Below are 20,582 nucleotides of genomic sequence, written 5' to 3' on the forward strand. Positions count from 1 at the left end.
CTAGCAAAGTTGGCAAACTTTTTGATGGAGTAACTTTCTGTGGTAGCTCCTCTGTAAACTACCAGCAAGTCTCCTACAGCACAGGACTTGGTACTCCTGCTTTTACCCCCATAGCTTGCAGTGCTCCCAGAGTCAGCATCCTCTCTTACTTCCACCAGCAAGGTCTACTGTGTCCAAACCTGATAGCTCCAAGGAAAAGACACAGAGACCAGTTCAGGGCATTTCAGTGCATTGCATTTTATTTAAGATCGGGTATGACTACTTATATATAATTAAGAACATTCTTGGTTGTCTCTGTACTCTAAAATGCCTCTATCTGGGTCTGAATTACTATAATAGAGTTGGTTTGGTCATGTTCTCAGTTCACTGAGAAATTGCCATACCTCTCAAGTATTTCCTGCTTTCATTTATGTCCACATGCACTTCCAAGCAGCAAACCTCACGGGACTGCAAAAGGCAGAAAAGGAAAAGGGTGAAGAAAGCAAATAACACATCTGCTGCAAATAATGAAACATCATGCAGACAGCCACCACCTATAATACTGAGCCAACTGAACTGGTCTCAGTGCCAGGAGTGATCCAAGCGAAAATTCAGAGCTCATTATTCCAGGACAGTAGCCCAAGTTGCACTCTTCAGTGTGTCGATACAGTGGAGCATTGTCAGAGGTTGTTAACACATTCAAATTATCCCAAAATCAGGAAACTCTGTACAACACAGTGGTGCCCAAACATATATATCTAATAATTGTTTAGCAAGGGTGAGGGAAAATACCTGATGATGGGTTTCTGTGTATTGTGGCAATTATTAGCCTACAAAGCATCTTCTTATTGGCCCTGATGTAGGGAAATCATGGATTTATTCCATCCTACCCTCCACCTGAGTCACTCCAGTTCACCTTTAATAACTCATGCCAGTAGAGTTTTCCAACTCATTTCAGGAACAATGCATGCCAGTCATTGCAACTCTTATGCCTCACACAGAAAATGAGGGGGAAAGAATATAATATGTGTTACTTTGCCTCAGGGGTATCAAGGGCTAGCATCTGGGAACCATGCACAAGCTTGGAGGAGTTGGCATGCAGTACTTGGTACTCCTTAGCTGCTGGGCCAGCCCAAGGAAACAGGCAATGTACCACATGCTGACTAGCACTAGAACAGGGCTCTATGTTTCAACTAAGATAACTCTTTATTAAAAAATTAATTTCCCAATAAGCTGTTACACTAAGATACCCTTCCAGTAATAAGCACACTGAACACCTACTATTGTCTTCTACAGATGTTTTATGACCTTTGTTTTTCCTGCCAAGTGCCATGCTGTGTTACAAGAAACACAATCAGTTTTCACTTTGAACACAAATAAATATGGGATTCTGCAAGAGTAACAAACCACAGTGTGGCAACATATTGACATCTGTAATAGCTGAGGACTTCAAGGACTCACAGCTGCTGGTTTTTTTATGGAGAGAGCAACAGCTGAGCTGTAACACAGGGGCACTGTCTCATATCTCTGACTTTAAAATGCACACCATACTCTTATCTATTATGCTAGGTTTTGTTCTTTCTATGAAATGGGGGAAGAGGAGAGGAACAAAATGAAGCAGATATCACTCCAAGATAAATTATGTGAACCTTACCACTAGGACATCATTGGTAATGAGATGCTCTGGAGGGCCAGGACTGAAAAGACAAAAACAAGTAACAAACAAAAAAAGCTGTGTGAATAGCTGGATTTTGGTGTGTTTTGTTTAGTTTTTTAAATAGCAGTTATATGACTTTTCCCAATATAGATAAGTTATCACAATTTGTTTTTTAAAAGGCAAAATATATGATCCCATGCTAAGTATGTGAACCAAAATACATCAGCCAAACAAAGACAGGAAAGCCCATAAAAATACTAATGCTTAAAACTATGTGCTAAGTTACAGCAGAACAAAGGCATATTGGTATATGTGGAATCATGTCCTGCTATTAACAAATGACCATATAACTTGGGAAAAGCAAAGACTGCTATTAATGTGTTCTGCAAACATTTATTAGGAAAGACATTTCTGACTAGTTCATATTATAACTTATGGCTGACCAAAAATGAATGGCAAATAAGAATTAACTCCCACTGGGCTATATGTATGGCTGCAAAACAGAGAGGTAAGCAATGAAAAATCTTTGTCCTAGATATTTTACCTTGTAAGACCTTGGTCTGTCACTGAATGAATGTGGTTATTTAATTACATGAGTAATCTGTAGAGTCTACTAACAGCATCTTTCACTAAGGCAAATATTCCAACACCTCTATGTTACACACATTCATAAATGCTTTCATATATCTGAAAGGGCCATTGAGATTATGCAGTACATAACCTTTGTAGGTGCAGGGTATTTTACCAAACACCATTTCCAGACTTAAAACTTCTATTTCAACTGTAAAATATATTTAAATAATTAGGTTTGACTTCTAGGAATGGTTGTCGCCCAAATGCCTTATAACTTGAATGGTGAAAGGTGTTCCTCTTATTTCTAGTCTGAATCCAGTTCCCAAGCACTGCTTCACATTCTGACCTTTTATATATCTGACTGTGACTGCTTCCACAGTTGCAGGAGATTATTACCATCATTATATGTGATACCATCTCTTAAGGTACCTCTCACAGGTAAATTAAATAATGATTTTTTTTTTTACAGTTTCCTCATGTTTAAGAATAAGAAGTCTTATTTGTCTTACTTACACTTCCTTCTGATCACGCAAGTTAGCCAGTTTTCACTGGACTACATTTGACTACTTTTTTTTGGGGTTTTTTTTTTTGGTTGGTTGGTTGGTATTTTTGTTTTTTTAGGGATTTTTGTTGTTGTTGTTTTGGGGTTTTTCTTTTTTTTTTTTTCTTGCTATACTCAAATATTCCAGAATGTGTAGTTTAGGGGGTTCTCTTCAACTAAGTCTGTCATAGGATTTAAAAGACAGCTAAAGTTTATCTCATGGGACTTGTTCTTCTGCAGACAATGCTGATTACCACTTTGAGGCAGATGGTCTTATTTTCATTATTTGTTGATTGTATGTTTTTTCAGTTTAACTAAGCTATTGCTTAATGTGTGACTTTTCTAGTACTGTCTACATAACTCCAAGTATACATTGTTACAATAATATAAGGCAAGTTTTATGGTCTCTGAAAAATTCCATAATGTTCTAGGCGTTGTTCAATTACTATAAACAATCTGAAGAGCACTCCCATTAAGTTGCACATGCATCTTGTGTAAAAGTTATCACATCATGACAATTTTATTACATTTCCAGGATCTAGATATACAGGTTCAACAGAAGTTTAAGATTTGTATGAAATATAATGAAAGGTGGAATTAGCTAAGGAAGGTAAAAAAAAAAAAAAGTTTGAAACTGTAATTTATGTTCACTGCTGGGAGAAAGAGCTGGAAGTAGTTTCTCATCCTCTGAGATGCGTTCTATACCTTTTAGCTTTGGAATTTTACTCACATTCTTTCCATCCAGAATTCCACTTCCAAACTTTCCCATTTCTTAGGGCAACTCTCTGTCTAAAAAGATATGGGTAAAATAAATACAGATTATTGAGGGCTGCAAGAATTTGGCAGCACAGACACACCTAAAAAGAACTTCAAGGCCTGACATCTCTTCTGCAAATGATACCAAAAAAGTTTGGGTTTGTGTCTTTCCAAAGCTGAAATTGCAACAGAAACCACAGGCTTGGGTAAGGCACATAAGATTAATAGTGTCCCATTGTGTGATATGTAGAATTATATCTATTTCTTTCTCTGATTGAGAGGGAGCTTGATTGAAAAGGAAACATAATGGCTCTCTGCAAGATAATGTGCATGAGGGAAAGGCATCAAAGCCCAGCAAAAACTGTCACGAAGACCAGAAACATTTTCACATACAAACCATTTAAAGCACACTTGAACTGAACCCAGAAGAGATGAATTAGGCAAGTGGCTGAAGTGGCTATTGAATCATTGTATTTCCCAGTGACTCACCCACTGGCTGAGAAGTGCACAGCACCAACCCGCTCGGTCATAAGGAAAATCCATATTAACAGCTTTCAGCATGTGGGAAGTAGCTGTTTTTATGGACTGTCTCCCTCCTGTAATGAGTGTGTAGCAACAGCACCTCAGCAGCAACTCAGACAAGCCCAGGAGTTGTCACAGACCTATCCCAGCTTTGTTTACTGAGCAACCCTCTTTCATGGGCTCTTTAATAAAATACCAAAGATGTTAGCAGGACAGATGTTCCTTTACTATGGGCTAGAGAAATCTGAATCAACCAGAAGGAAACCCAGCATGAGCAACAACAGGGAAAAAAGCCTGAAAGAACCATTTAATTCAAGTGATGAGTGAATTGTTTTCATATTTTTAACAAATAAGTTGCCATTTATGAGGAAATTTCCCCCAAGCGTGGCAAAGCTGGCATACAGCTGAAAGGTAAACAAGTATTTTTTTGGATTCTAAAAGATAAAAATTATTATTTACAGATGCTTTCTGTTAAAATATGTTGCCCTCAGAGAGCATGAGACAGAAGCTGCTTCATTTTCTGAATTTGTAAAAAGGGATTCATGAAGTCACAAAATTACAGCAAAATTATATCTGTTTTGATGAGGTATTGACAATGATATATAAGGCTACCTGTTCATGAAGGTACTTAACATGGAAGACAATGTGGACAATGAGGTTTTGTCAATCTCTCCCTGTGTTTTCAGCCCTTACCTCTGATTTCAAAGCAAATGTCTCGCGGATTATCTCCCCAGGTCTGATTCTAGCAACATTAAAAAGAACTGTGAACTGCATGTCATCTTTGGTGAGTGCATCTTCATCACACACTGCCAATTCTAAAATGTTCTGGTAGTAGAAAAAATAAGTAAGAACACTTGAGCTTCTGTTCGACAGAAACAAAAAAAAAATTATTATAGATTTTTGCAACTGTTTCACTAGAAGAGCAGTAAGAATAAAAAAGCATGTCCTTCAGTTGTCTTCTAAAATAGAACATTATTACACCTAATCTTGGGAAACTTGTGAAATGGAAAACAACTACCTATAACAGAGGTTCCCACTCTCCTGAGACAGAAAAGATGCCAGTGCTGTGCACCTCACTGATAACCCACACAAAGAACACACTTAGTTTCTTCATTCCCAAGTTATCCAAATTCCATAATTTAGGAAAGGATTACATTTGTTGTCTACACCACAGCAACTTCTCTACTCTTCCCTTAGAACCAGTGCAGGGAAAGCTCTTTCAAAGTTAGCCATGCCAAAATAGTACAGAAGTATACTACAATAGCACTTATTTCACTCAAGTGAAATAAGAGTCTGGACTAGCTTAGATACAGGCATTTACATCACCAATGTCTGTAAACAGCTAAGAAAAGTACTACTTCTTATGTCTACTGTTCTGTGCAAACTAGTCTGTTGAGCAAGCATTTTCTTAAGTTATTTTAGCACAGTTGATCAACATGGTGTCTCCTGAGGATTCCCAGCTATTTAAATTGATGAAAATTCTATTTTTTTACTACCTCAACTTCTCTCTGGATCCTAAAGTAGAAAGTCTCGTTCCAGACAGGGTTGTCAGAATTCTTGATGGTTTTGGTCTGAAGCTTCCCAGGTGAAGCAGACGGCAGCCACAAGCGTACATAGCAGTCTGATGCAGTCACTGCAGCAGAGAAAAATTAAAAACCTGACGCCAATGCTATAGAGGAACAGTAGGGCTAGGCCATAATCTTGCAGATTAATAAATATTACTACTTTTTTTTAAAATTAGTGATCAGATCACCCTTTGGAAACAACCAAGGAAAACCATCTATTTCCTGAGTAACTACAAACTGCATATGTACACATGCACACACAAAGTACACTAAGAACCACATTTCCCATGGGAAGAGAAGAGGAAAGTGGACTATACCCATTGACCATTCCTCATGCTTAGTCCTTACAATTCCAGCCAATGATGTTAAAAAGTTAAACTGAAACTACAGCTGGTTCCACAAAGGGCTGTTAGGATGATTACAGGAAAGGAGAACACGTATTACAGCAGAGATCAGAGTCTGGTTTGCTCAGCTGAGTCACACAAGCATGCGGAGGGGACATAATGGCTGTCTAGAGGTCTTAGGCACTAGGCAAGATGATCTGTTGCAGCTCAAGGCCAGCATGGGCCCAAGAGCTGGAGGACACAAGCAAGTCAGAAATCTTCATTTCACTTCCATCCTACAGCTATTCCTTATGGTTAGTGCAGTCAGTGCCTCGAGCAGCCATCCTTTGGGGAGAGCCAGGGTGGGGAAGCACATTTACTTTGTGAAGCTTGGCAACGGTGTGAAAGGAAATCTCCAGGGTGATGTCTTTCAGAGCTGGAGTCAGGACTTGATGGAAGATTTCTACTGCAGCCCGAGATGCCTAAATACTTCAGACTGGTATCAAGCAGTGAATAACATTGCCCCGCAAGGTTTTGGCACGAAAGTGGAACTGTCCCTTCAATAGAGTAGATAGAAGAGATCATTGAAACTCAGCAATACAGGCCTTGTCACACTAACACTTTTCTAGTGTCCACCTCTGGATGATGCTACGTGGCATTTGCCACTGGAGCACAGGAAGCCTTTGGCAGGCAGTTTCTCAGCTGACAAGGGATTCACTCCCTCTGCTCTTCCTCACATCCAGGCTCGACCCTGCATTGCAAGGCACACATGGTCTCAGCTGTAACTCAAGTAAATCATTGCAAAGTGATGTACTTTTTTGCTGAGTGAGTAATTTTTCACTAGAGGAGTAGAGAGGCCAGAAGTTTCAAAACTGACACAAGGCAGCTCAATGCCTCTGTCCTAACTGAGGAACTCATTGGAGACCTCTGCAAAAATGGCAGCTGAATAGCTGGTCCACAGCACACCTGGAGAAGGAGACATAGGAGGCTGTGAAGGGGACATAATGAGTTAAAGACACTTGAACACAAAAGTACACAGAAAAGTCTGTTTTGTCCGCATGCTTATCATGGGCTTAGATCTGGATCTGCAGAGGTCCTCCTTAATCAAAATTATCAATATAATTTATTGTGACTGGTCAGCAAATACCCTCAAAGATAAGGTATTTTAGAAGGCTTGAAGTTCTCTAATTTCCCTTTGATTATTTTGTCTAATTGGTATATTTCAACAAAAGGTCTCTAAATTCACAGCTTGTATAGCAAAATTCCTGCCCAAGCAGATTCATAGATGGCAATGTCCTAATGAAGTCTACCTTCACTCCTTGGCCCAGAAAATTAATCTGGGTGTCTTGTTTTTTACCAGTTCCCTGAAATGCCACTAGAGATGTACTCTAATTTAATGATACCTGAGACATTTGATTTAATTATAGCTCTGGCATTAGTATTTCTACTGCTGTGCTTTACGTACGTTGCTTGCATACCTTCAGAACTTAAGAATATTGCTCACTGTGTAAACTCTGGAGGTGACTAAAAACAATCAAACCACAACTCACACAGGTCTTTTGACTTGATGTTCTTAGCTTGTATGATTCTTACAGAAAGCATGTGGATGGGGCAAAACTTCATCTGCAGAGAAAAGAAATGCAATAATTAGATCAGCTCAGAATACAAAAACAAGATGTATTTTGAACAGTACAGGGGACAGTCTGCCTGTGTCTGTTTGAAGTGAGGTGACCACCCTCAAGTTGAAGTACACCACGCTGATCTGAAAACACGGTGGCACACTGGGCTGTTTGCTAAGGAGCTCGAGTAAATGAAGACTCAGAGAGAAACCACGGGCTCAGACATTGGTATGAAAAGCTTTCTTTGTCACTCCAGAGGCATTTGTTTTCAGGTAACCTAGTGCATGTATGGCCACAGTGATGGTTGTACTGTCAACACTCCAAGGGTCCCGCGCCACCCGTAAGTCAGAATGGGGCCTTTGGAAGGGGATATCAGGAACTGCAGCTGCCTGCCCAGGTCATGGCACAGCTGATCTACCTAGGCCAGGACATGGTACGTACCAAAATGCACTATAAACTTCTGACTTTGTATCTGAACTAAGATTAAATTTCTGTGATGTTCGTAAGTAGGGCAAGCTCACCAAATGGCTCTGCTGACTTTGAGGGAACAGATCACAGGTCCAGCAGAGACCCTTCAGACAAAATAAAAACTGCTCTGCTTTGCAGGTATGATATCACAGAATTTGTTTCATTATGTATCCTGAAAATACCTAATGGGAATGGAAGCACTTCCCTTCTGGACATGAGGTTTATTTCTATCACAGGCAGGCTATCATTTTAACACTATTTCAAGTTACTTCTTCCTAACTCTTAACAGTTAAAGCTTTCCAGGCTAAGCTATTCAGAAAATACTTGCCATTTTCAAAAGATGTTCTGGTAAGCATGAATGAACACATAGATAAATATAGCAATCTTAATAACATAAGCAGGGAAAATACTTAGATCTTTTTTCAATTTGATACATTTAAATTTCCTCTTAATTTTCTGTTAGGTTTATTTTTTGGGGTTTTTTGCATGCCACAGTAGCACGGCTTATCAGCAATATTAAGGAATAATAACATGCAGTTATTACAGTCCCACTGCAACTAATAAATTAAAACTTAAAGCTTAAGCTACCAACTGAAATAATATCTTTATTTGTCTGAACAGGGAATCTCATTACACTGTCACTAAATAATTTGACAATTTTATTTTGAAAGTTAGCACCATGACTAATTTTCCTGACAAGGACATTATTAACTCTGTAGATACAAACTGTTGGGGAAGGAGGAACCTCTCAACAGAAAGAGTCACTCACTACAGTTAATCTGAAATTCTTTTAAAATGAGGTGGAGACTATTGGACCTGTTCATTAGAGATGAGAATAGCCTGCATTCAGCTTCTTTCAAGTTTGTTTAGAGGTAAACTACGTTACATAATATGGATATCATCTGAACTGTGAATTAGCATGTTCAAGTAAAGGCTTAATATTAAGTTTTATTGTGTCACTTAAAAGCTACATACTTTTTAAATTCAGATTTACATTTAAGAGCTGTCCTGACCAGAGAAACCCTTGTTAAACCTATTCACTTTAGTCTGTCTCTTGGCTTGTATAAAAACACAAAGCAAATTCGTTTTTGTGCAAGAACTCCTTCTTGTATGTTTTCTTCCAAATTTAAAACTGACATATTTAAAACTTCCTTAGTTTAATGTATTGTGGACATTACAAGTTCTAATTGGGACACTTCCATATTATTCCGGCAGAAAGAATTTGACTTCAATTTTCCTGTGCAAATAGTTATTTATCATAGAACTACTAGCTGGGACACTCACTCAGCATTCTTAGTGGTTTTCATTTACATGAATTATTGGATTATGTAGACAATTATAGAGGTGACTAGTTTTAATTAATATGTTAATTCTTAGTCATTTTGTAATCAACTTCTCCCTTGCTCAACAGAAGCCTAAACCATCTGCCTTCACTGAAGAAACGTGTTGGCATAAAATTTGCTTTGAAACTTTTTGTGATGAAAATTTCCTAACTACTTATAAAGATGGAGCATCTGCAGGTCATGTCAGAGGACTCTCAGATGTGACAGGTGTCATGTTTTCATCCTCTGCCACTACAGCCAGAGTGCCTCACTCCTCCTCCCTTCCCCTTCCTACAGGAATCACTTTCCTTAAACATGTCAACATTTGCCAAACAATGGAAACATCAAAGGTGACTTTTCACTCCTCCTGATTCGGTGCAGCTTAGTCCTGGTGTGTTATTGCAGGATAAAAGGTAAACAGATTCAGATGAGAAAGTGTGGTCATAATAAACCCTGAGGGCTCTGTAAATCCTACAAGGAAGCCAGAAACAATCCCTCTCCCAGGACTGCAGTTACTTCAGCCATGACAACCATTCAGAAGTGGGCTAATTCCTCTTTTCATCAGATAAAGGCAGAGCTAAATTTCTTCAACAACAGTCCAGAGCACACTCCTAAGGTCTGATTTGGATGATCTAAATTAACATCTTTGCCTGAAAGTGCTGGTCTGTCAGATTATCCTTCTATGAAAAATAATTACAGTTAGTGGTACCATTTGCTATTTTCATAACATGAAAAGCAACATGTAACTTCACAATTAATGCAACTTGATGAGTGCAGACACCTGACCCAGACAGCCCTTGACAGACTTGCAGCTCTATTGGTCTTGTTGATTTTAGTTCACTTCCTTAGGAGAAACATGGTTTCTTGCACAGGCATGCAGAGAGTAACAAAACCCCTCTGTAAACATCCAGAGTCAAAGGCAGCTTTCCCAGAAGCACATCATTCTATTTTTGCTGGGAAATTACTAGTGTGACACTGAGGCAAACAACAGAGTGCAGGAATCAGCTACCTGTGCATTGCTGCATCCTAAGCAATAACACTCCAGGCCAATGAATTGTAGCATCTCCAGAGTACCAAAGGGAAGGATAAAACTTGGGGGAGGGGAAGAAACCAACAAACTTTTTTTCACTTGACAGTATTTAGCATTAAACTATATTTCTATACTCTTGAACCAAGCTTTGAGAGAGTCATTTCTGTTTAAAATACAGAAGAATCAGTAATGAGGAGATAAAAGTAGCATGTCAGAATTGCCACAGCGGTATCAAACCTTAGCAGACTGAAAATTCACATCTGTTGCCACCATCTCCTTGATTGTAATAATACATTCTCACTGACTTCCTTCCATAGGAATGTTGATCAGCTTTGGAAGGATACATAAATCTTTTGTTTACAGGCAGTGAGTCACTTAAGGTTTCATTCCAAAAAGACAACCTTTAGCATATGAAATCTTCTCAAAGCTCATAAATATTGAGGAGCCTACCAAAACAGTCTGTGGATGGCAGTAAAAGAAGAAAACCTTACCAAGAGCTCATATGTTTGATTTCAGTCTTTACTGCCTCTCCATGCTGCTACTAGAAGATCATCTCATGGCTACCCTCACTAGAAAGTCAGTATTCTAGGGAAGTTTCTGCAGTCTGGGAACCTCATCCCATAACTCTCTGTTCTCTTTTTCTTTTTTTAAAAATAAGTTCTTGGTTTGTACATGTTGGAAGGATGATTGGAATGTCAGTGTTTCACTCTCCCTGTACAAAGCTTAGGCAGCTCTGTGAGCAGATATCACCATGGGATAACGCCAAATTATATTAAACTTTAGATGAGGATTTTGCTGTCTTCTGACATTTTGAAAATAGCTGTAGGATTTGTCACTCAGCTTTATACATACATTTCAGACATTAATACTTACCTTCTTTCACGGATTACTTCTTTCTCCAGTAGTGTACTAGAATCTGTACAATATCTTGCTTACAAGATCTCACACCAAATGTAATTATTTGGCATATTCATACCATTATTTTATGTTAGATACTGAGGATTTGGTCCAACTACAGTTTGGCAATTTACCAAATTGAGATTAAATCTATAAATGTATAAACGATAAGAAAGCTTAATTACCATCCTGCTTCTAAAGCACTCTCTTCCACTAGATCCTCTAACATCTAGTAGGGGCTATTAGCCCTTCCATCAGTGAGAACACTTCTAGAAATTTATCTCTCCAGCCAGCTGCCTACTTTCATTAAAATTAAAGGGATGAAAGGTTCTAGTGGAAAAAGTGACTGACTGAAGAAATATACCAAACTATGACAATCTCATTTTGCTTGGCAATCACAATTGTCCCAAATTTTATCATTGGAAGTTGAACAATTAGTGAGGAAATCTAATTCACCTTACAAACACATACTGTAATTTCATGTAATCACTGATGGATTACTTCAAGAATCATTGTGGATTTGGGATGTATCTCCTGTTCACATATATCAGACACCTCCTCATACGTATGAGTGGGTCCCTGGGGGCTTTGTATTTGCAAAATTTCTGAGCATTTTGTCAGATGAAAATTATTCCATATTTCACAAAATAAAATTTCTAAGGAGGGATTATTCTTGTCTGAGCAGAAGAAAAGACATTGTTACAAATTTGAGAAGTTGTAAATTAATACCGACAATCACTTCTGTGTCAATTTGGTAGCTTTCTTAAAATGCAAAAAACTAACTGGGAGATTAGGAGATCTTCCTAGATAGTTTGAAGTATCCATACATTTCTAAATATGTGGGAGTTTTATTATAAAAGAAAAAAAAAGCCCACAAAACCACTCTGGTCTTATTTCCATATCTATTCACCAACTTACACACACACTGAAACACATGGTTGCCTGGCACAACAGCAGAGCTACCTGCAGTACTGAATTAATCTCTTTCCTTGGCAACAGAAGCTTTCTGACCTGAGACTATGCTTGCACTCAAACCTTTTGGCAGTGGTGTCTATTAACATTGAGATGAAATGCAAGAACTTCGTTATTGAAATTTTCTCTATAAAATTATACCTGAGCTATCTGCCCATCTATCAGCTCCAAGACTGTCTTACTAGATACAACATAGATATTTAAAAACAACAGATAATATTCATGGCTACAATAGAGAGATATGTCTGTATCTTACTGATAGATGGATTAGATACAAATTTTATCCAGAAAGCACATGGCATTTACAATTTATTTTCTCTGCCTGAATGTTTGAATTCTATCCCTTGAGCTATCCATTCAAGTTAGTGATACTTTTCTAATCTTTAACTTTGCCTGCAAAATGGCACAATTAATGATCTCTATCGGCTGTAGCATGTAAGATTGTTTCTCACTATATTCTAAGCCCATGAATGTCCATATTTCTTTTATTTGTAGCAAAATTTGACAAAGGGGTTGATACATAAAGAATGATTATCTGTAAACAATTCATGCCTTGCATTCAGACACTATGTCCATTATTTTTTAAGATACACATGAGAAAAGAATTTTCAGCTAGTAGTTCTGTTGATTTATACTAAAACCCACCAGTTAAAATCTCTGAATGGAACCTACTATTCAAAAACTCAAGTCCAGACATGAAATACTTCCACTAGAATTGCAAAGGCTGTAAACATTACGTTAAAAATAGCTAGATCTAAACAGGTCAAACAGGTCATTAGATGTCTCCCCTGCAGCTAAAGTAATATAGATTATGCTTTGTTGCTAGATAAAGCTGTTGGTTTATTTATTTCAGCTGGGGCAAGCAATGAACATGTGCTATCCAAAGAAAAGCACGCAGGAAGGCTAAAGCACTTTCATTTTACCAAGGTAAACTCTTCAAGAGCAGCCGCCTCTTCCTTCACAGACCTCACTCTGGCATGTACACCAAGGGTAAAAAAAGCAAAGCGCCCATTTGCTCTGAGTTTTCACTGAAGCTCGCTCACGTATCAGTTACTGTGATGCGAAAGGGGAGAGCGGCAAGTCTGCAAGGCTCGGGATGCCCCTGCCACACCACAGCAGCCTCTGCATCCCAGCAGATGCACGGAGAGGGAGTTTGCCGGGAGAGCTGGAGCGGAGAGGCCCAGGAGCGAGGTGCCAGGCCACAGCGAAGCGTGGGGCTGCCGCTCTCTTACCTTGGCTGGTGGGCTCCCCATGGCACGGAAGATGGCGGCAGCGACCGAAACCCCAATTTGGTTAACAGATCTGTCAGCTGACAAACACGCTGGCAGCTTGTTGTGCTGCTGCTGCTGCTGAAATAACCTGAAGAACACATATAATTTATACAGGCACCGAGCTCCACCCTCTGCCTCCTCTGTGTGGAGGAGGGCCTGCCTACATCTGAGAGGGAAAGATCTGCAATGTCAGAGGTGAGCAGAAAGGCTGACACTTACTTAGTATTTCTCACAATTTGCTATTGCCCCAACATCCTCCCACCAGGTTTATGGGTTGATTCTGATGTGTTCAGAAAGTCTTGCTTCACTCTAACCTCTTCCACATGTCTAGTCAGAAGATTAATTTTCAGTAGCTTTTAAGTTCTTCCACAAAATACTTCACAAAAAAAAAAAAAAAAAAACAAAGGGAATGGAGAACCAAGTCTCACCTATTACAATGTCTTGCAGGAAACCAACCCACTTCCATGTACTCTTTTCAACTTTTCCTACAATAGGAACTCAATATATTCCAAATATAATATTGTGAATCTTTCTGACAACCAGTAAATCACGACTCCTCAACTGGAAGTATCTATTGGCTGATAACCTGGCCACGGCAGAGATGTTGGTGAAATTGAGATAAATATTGGCAGGAAAAGGGAAAGCTGCATGTCTTCTGGGCTTTTTCCCTCTACCTGCTACTTATATGAATATGATAACTTGACACTTCCCAGCTTCCCATCCTGTTACCCCATCAACTTGCTGTTGACAATCCTGGGTCCTAAGGCATCCCTGAAGATGGCAGAGGCATGGCTTCCTCTACTTCTCCCATGCCTACTGTGACCTCCTGACAGGGTGCCTGTCAGGACATTGCTCCAGGCAATCTGCTCTGTCTGTACCTTAATCCACACTTGCAATTTCATGGTGTACAGACCCAGACTTGGAAAAGGCCTGGAGGCCACCATAAATTTTCAGTAAGGTATGTTCTTACTGGGGCATAGTAATACCAGATAGGATCAAGCCTCACAAAACAGCCAGCAGACACCTTAAACTGATGGAGAATGTCAAGAGTTAATTTTCATCAAATAGTACTTATGAATTTGGCTTTTGACACGAGAAAAAAAATTAATTATAATCACAATAGTTGTTTAGAAAAATAGGTTTACCTGAAATCTTTGGCTTCAGATTTTTCATGAAAGTCAGATATACACTGTGGATCATCCACTTTGTAAAATATTTTCCACAAAAAATTGTCACCAGTTAAAATCAGTTTTGGGCAGATGCTCCTGGGCTTCTGCAAGTGACAGCCAACCACTCTGATTAACATTTCATAGACTCTGCTCTAGAAAGCAGCACCATGCTCACCATCAGTGAGGTGCACTAGGTTGAAACCTTTGAAATACTAAGAAGAAATATACCTCAAATAAAGGTCTGGTGTTTATGTGCAGTATATCTAGGGGCAGTTACAAAGCTCATGGAAAAAATCAACCAAAACTCATTCTAAAGCAACGTGGAGTTCAGAGCATTTAACAGTGCAAGCCTGCAGGAATCCTGCAGTAACACTGTTTTAACAGCCCCACTGAGGCATTTGTATAGGACCAGTTAGGACTGCAGCGCATACACTTCTTGCTTCCATGGACACAGGAGTCTGTAACATCCCATTTCCAGAGATAAGGAAAAGGAGTAGAGAATAAAGGAAAATAGCTCCTACTCAGAGAGAAGTCATGGTTTTCCATTTTTGTATTGCTGTTGCAGCTTTGATCAGACAGTGTGCTGCTATAGTGAACTGAGAGACCAAAGTAGTACTTGACAAATTTACCTCTTAAAGAGAAGGCAAGTGAAAAACCAGCCAGAGACCAATGAACCCCACTCAAAGAATGGTATGTCTGCCTGGAAACAGAACAACACATTAAAAACAGAACAGCTGTTTTTAATGCAGGGAGACCCGTATCTTAATGGAACAGGAAAGAAGAAAAAAAGTTCCCAGAATGCTTTCAAATCAAGGTACAAAAGTTATTTTGGAGAGCTATGAAACTAATTTTTCCAATAACCCCTCCAAGAACTTAACATTTCCAGTAAATGAGCATGGCAAAAATACATAAAACATTTTGTGTTTCTTGCCAACAAGCACATTGACAGCTACTACATCCATTTCCTCCTGGACATCAGGGAGATGGGCTATGTGACATCAGGGCTTGCTGCAGCTCAAGGTTTGCAGTAAGAGAGCTGCAAGGCCTTGCTACATAAAAAATGTACACCACATGGAAAGTAAGTCAAAGTCAGCTGTGTAAGGAAGGAACAACAAAACTAAAAGGTTAAACCTGAACCAAAGAGGGCACAGCAGAATATGTCAGTGAACTAGATGATAACCAGGCCACAACTTCAAGATGGTACAGAAAGTCCTCCCCCTCCCCTTTTTAGAGGGAGGATGTAGTCATGCCAGGCTTATACTAGTGGAGTTAGACTCAGAAAATCTGATACTGTACCTGCAGCATCAGATTGTAAAAGAAGACATTTCAGAAGACAAAGAGAAGAGATATTCTAGAAAGATTTTACTTGTTAATGAGAACAATCTCATTTCACATTTGTGACTGAATCTTACTTCTTTTCTAAACTACTATTAAGAAAGTACTTGGAAATAAGTAGGGTGGGGGAAGAGAGAAAAAGACACATCAAATTACACTGGGGTTAAATTAGTTCATACACTACCTCTTGGTATTCAGGTAATGCACACAAGAGATTGTGTGAAACAAAATCAGAATGGAAGGAATGTAAGTCCATGCTGCAAGCTCAGCAGGAAAGAAATTAAATTCAATTAATATAGCGTTCAGCTACATGCAATTTACCCAGTGGACTTCTCACTAACTGCCCCTTGCAGGAAGCTACTGAGCTGCCAAAAACCAAGCAATAGAGTGGCAGAAACTCCAAATGATTGTGAACTGGACTATCCTACTGGTGGCATAAACTGAAAAGCTAACAGGGACAGACCCTGCAAAAGATACAGAAGTTTAATTTAGCGAAGATCATTATTTGCCCCAGCAATGGCACGGCAAAATTTCAAACTCAGCTTTGGTATACAAAAAGTGCCCTCACTGAGGCACTGTCCCCAGACTCCTTCCAGCCTTGGTCCCAGCAGCTTCATGAGGATGGATGGCAGTCACCAAAGCACATTCCTATAAATACAAACATCCCATAACTTTCTTTCAGAAAAGTTTTTCATTCATTCCATAAAAGCTTTCAAATAGAGACAAGTGATGGCTCTTTCTAGGGCTAGATGCAGCCACACCACTGTGTAGGTAGAGGAGAAAGACTGTGCATTTTGAGATGTATTGTTTTGCCAGACAGACAATGGGAAATAACAATCACTTTAGTTTTGCCTCATAAGTAAGTTTGTAGCTTGTTCAGCTCAGTGGCTAGGTTAGGAAAATTATCGTTATCTAAGAAAATAAATTTATATAGTCAAATTCAAAACACATTTTGTTAAATGTTCTCAGAAATTGAGAAAAAAGTAATTTTTTCCCTAGCTCATCCCCAAAATATTTTTCCATGTTTGCTTTCTTTAACCACTGTAAAAAATAATCCAAACAGCAACAAAAACTTTTTAAAAATCTATCTCAATTTTTCAATTCAGAATTACCATGTGAAACTAGGAGCTATAAAGCAAGCTTCTGAAATGCCACATTTAGGACATGTAACATTTAATTTTGAAATAAAATATTTCTAATTTGTCATTGTTTCTCCCTTGCCCCTTTCTGAGCAAACAACATAGCCATTCTGAAATTATTTTAGATCTTTGAATCCTTTCCAAACAACCATTTTCAGTACCTGCTGTTAATTAGAAGAAAACACCAGACTGTTTATCTGAGCAGCAATCAGGTGATAACATTTGTAAATGAACTGTCCTTCTGGCTATCAAGATACAGCCCTGTTTCAGAAAAGTAAAAGGTGTTATATCCTCTTACCTATCTCCTGAACCGCTGTTATCTTAAACAAAGACTTCATACAGTAAATCCAGTATCACTGGCTCTTTTTCCTGGCCAGAGCAAGAGAGCTACTAATTTCCTCAGGTTCTTTGCAGGTGTGGTTGTAAATATGGTGAGATAGTGATCTTTGCAGCTTCACCATGGGAGGAAGCTGCTTATTACTTACCTGGGGTATCTGAGGACTGCAGTGTTACCTTTCCAAGACACGTCAATGTAAAGCCACACATTGAAATCTACTCTGTTTATGTTTAGAAATTGTTCTTTTATTTTAAACCAAGTAATTGCAGCGCATCTAATTGAAATAATAATTGAGTCAGATATTTCAATGTCATTCCACTCAAGCCAGTTTCTGAAACCTTTATCTTTAGATCTTATTCAAATAGTCTAGCACTGATGTCAGTAAAAAATTGCTTGTGCAAAGACCTCAGAAGAGTTAGGTAAGTATTACACTTCACCACTTGGCTGACAGGAACACTTGACTTATGGTTATGGTATTCAGCTTCAAATTATCACAAGAAGGGTTTCCTTCAAAAGGTAGGGTTACCACCTACCTCTTGTATTTATTTAATGGTCACTTTTTCAGAATCAAGAGAGTAACTCTTGCTTTCTCTTACTGCTTTTCAGTCTCTATGACCAGATGTTCTTTGGGGCAGGATCTACTAAGGACGTGTTTGCTACTGAAAGTTATTATACTGGGCAAGAGTAATTAAAAAACAAAGGTTACAGTGATTGTATGACACATAAAGCAGCACTTCCTTTCTGTTTCTGTCCAATTCTCTTTCAACTCTGTATCTGGGTTTTTTAAAGGTCCAACCTTTACCTGAGCACAGCCCTTAGATGTTAGCTGAGAAATAAATAAAATATATACAATAATTTATTTCAAATAATATGGAAGTCATTAAGGGTTCAACTAATGCATTCCTGACAGTAACTTGTTGTCTAAGAAGCCCTTCAAAAATAGCAAGACTAAAACAGTAGCAGGCATCATCACCGTGCTATCTGTAGGTTGGTATTGCCAGTGGGTAGGCTTCTTAAGTAAAGCTAACATCAGCCAACTAGCCAAAGCTAGTCCTGGCCTAGGTAATCTGGAAGATTTTAGTCAAGTTCAAATGTAATAAAACCATTGAACTGAGGCAGAGGCAAGGCAAAGAAATATGGAAACAGCCAATTCAGGGAGAACTGAATGCATTCAAGTACATCACCAGTAGCTCTGGAAATATTCTGCTAAGTGTGCCTTTACAGCAGGCATGCTGACCACCAAGAACAAGTGAATATCCAAAAATGCTCAAGTTTTAAAAATTCCTAATGGCAAAGTTTCATGCTGCAGCAGGAAATCTAAGGGCTAGTTGTTGCTGAAACAGGAGGTCTTGCTCCAATCAACTCTCAAGCTTAGAAAGCCCTGCTCCTATCTCACAGTACTGGCTCTGGATCTCCTCTGGCAAAATGCTAAGCTCATTTGAGGGGCTGAAGCAACAGAAAACTACTCTTCTCCTTTTCCTGAGGTATTTCCAGGGCTGCCCTTCTGTAGTGTAATGCAGCCATTACCTCAGCTTGAGTTCAGTAGTGGCAATCTGCCCATGGACAAGCAGCATTGTCTGTAAGAGCTGTCTAAAGCATTGGTATTCCAAGGGAAATGAATATCAGAGGTGGAAAACACATTAGAAAATTCAGTGCGCATTCCTGCAAGTGGATCATTACCCTCCACTGATCCCGCTACCAAAATGTCACGACTTTTCACCACCTTTTTGTAGGCAGTGTAGGTCTTCTAAGTTTATTGAAAGATCATCCAATTTGAAAACAATTTTTTCCTTTGCTCACTTATGTCCTTTTTTTAAATACAAAAACTCTAGACATCAACCAAGCTATATGAACAATTTAAAATAGAATAACCAGAGTTTGACTTAGTCATTACAGTTATTATGAGCCTTGCAAGCTTATTTACAGCAATTAAGAGCCCTGTGACTCACTTCTGGCGAATTATAACTTCTCACAGCAGAAGAAAACTTCAGGGGTTCTACAGAGGATTTGAATACAAAAACTCCTTCTGCGTTGGTGCTTATCCCTGTAGAAAATATTTCTGATGAGAAAAATTTCTCACTTACGTGTGTTTCTCTTCTTCCACTCAACTTGTACTATTTCAGTGACAAAAAGAAGTCAGAATTTTCCTAATACAGCAACTGGGAATTTGCCTTGCTGAAAGCACTCTCAGCTTAATTCCAGTGGTATGAAAGCAGCTTTCTGCCACCTGCTCCCCTTAAAACCAGCAGAGAAGGCAGATAAGTGTAAGCAGAGAGCCTGGCACTTGAAACACAGTGAGCATCTCAGCAGATCTCAGGAAAGCTGCTCTAATCTGTGCCAAGGCAGAGTCATCCACAGAGCCTGATATTATCTCTGAATCTCTCTGTGTATGCATATTAGGTCAGGGTTAATTCCTCTGTTTCAGCAGCACGTAAAACATGACACTTGCATAACACTGCAATTTTAAATGCTTTTGGTTCTAGTAGAAAAAATATATTTCCAGGCACAAATCTTATTTAACCTCTCAACTTATATAATACCTTGGGAATTCTGAAACTGAAGATTTTTCCAAAGTGCTTCTTGAAACCTGAGAACCTAGAATAGAAAATCATACTAAAGCCAAGAGAAATGTATAGCCTTCAGCATCTCAAGGAACAAAGGTGTTTTTAACTGCAGACCTCCCACATTCATGGTCTATGTGGCAGGTAAGACATGATATGGCCAACAACAGAAAAAATTTTGTGTAGGCCAAGAAAAGTATTGAGTCTGTTCAGAGCAGAACATTAAATTAAGCTACCTACACTGCCTCATTTGGCAGAGGATTCCATAACTATGTGCCAAAGGCCCAAAATTAGATTTCCTGGCCCTAGCCAGGAAGAGCCCGAGCTGGGGGAGATGCATTCACTCAGAGACTCTAGCTTCCAGGGACAGAGATCTGATGGAAGACTAGATTTCAGATGATCACCTCTCCCACAAACAGCTCCAGGAAGCTCACCCACAGCCTGCCAACACAGCAGAGCACAAACCACTGCTGGTGCCCTCCCTGCAACACACACAATTTGTACTCTGCAACCCTTCCCCACGCAATAGACGCATTGCAAAGTGGC

At 39.1% G+C, this 20,582-nt stretch overlaps 1 protein-coding gene across 1 annotated transcript in view; it reads right to left on the reverse strand.

Moving 5' to 3' along the window:
* The window catches only part of LOC110472112 (cytosolic phospholipase A2 beta), a 30,299-nt gene extending 16,720 nt beyond the window's left edge, over nucleotides 1-13,579 (reverse strand). Inside the window, exons 1-8 of the mRNA XM_031505022.2 lie at nucleotides 13,457-13,579; nucleotides 7,467-7,539; nucleotides 6,297-6,473; nucleotides 5,525-5,661; nucleotides 4,722-4,853; nucleotides 3,481-3,539; nucleotides 1,634-1,676; nucleotides 384-447 (exon numbers count right to left, since the gene is read on the reverse strand). Of these exons, the coding sequence (XP_031360882.1) occupies nucleotides 384-447; nucleotides 1,634-1,676; nucleotides 3,481-3,539; nucleotides 4,722-4,853; nucleotides 5,525-5,661; nucleotides 6,297-6,473; nucleotides 7,467-7,539; nucleotides 13,457-13,477 (706 nt within the window). The 5' untranslated portion in view covers nucleotides 13,478-13,579. The remainder of the gene's footprint in view (nucleotides 1-383; nucleotides 448-1,633; nucleotides 1,677-3,480; nucleotides 3,540-4,721; nucleotides 4,854-5,524; nucleotides 5,662-6,296; nucleotides 6,474-7,466; nucleotides 7,540-13,456) is intronic.
* Nucleotides 13,580-20,582: the final 7,003 nt, after the last annotated feature.

The sequence above is a fragment of the Lonchura striata genome, chromosome 6, assembly GCF_046129695.1.
Source record: "Lonchura striata isolate bLonStr1 chromosome 6, bLonStr1.mat, whole genome shotgun sequence".
NCBI lineage: Eukaryota > Metazoa > Chordata > Aves > Passeriformes > Estrildidae > Lonchura > Lonchura striata.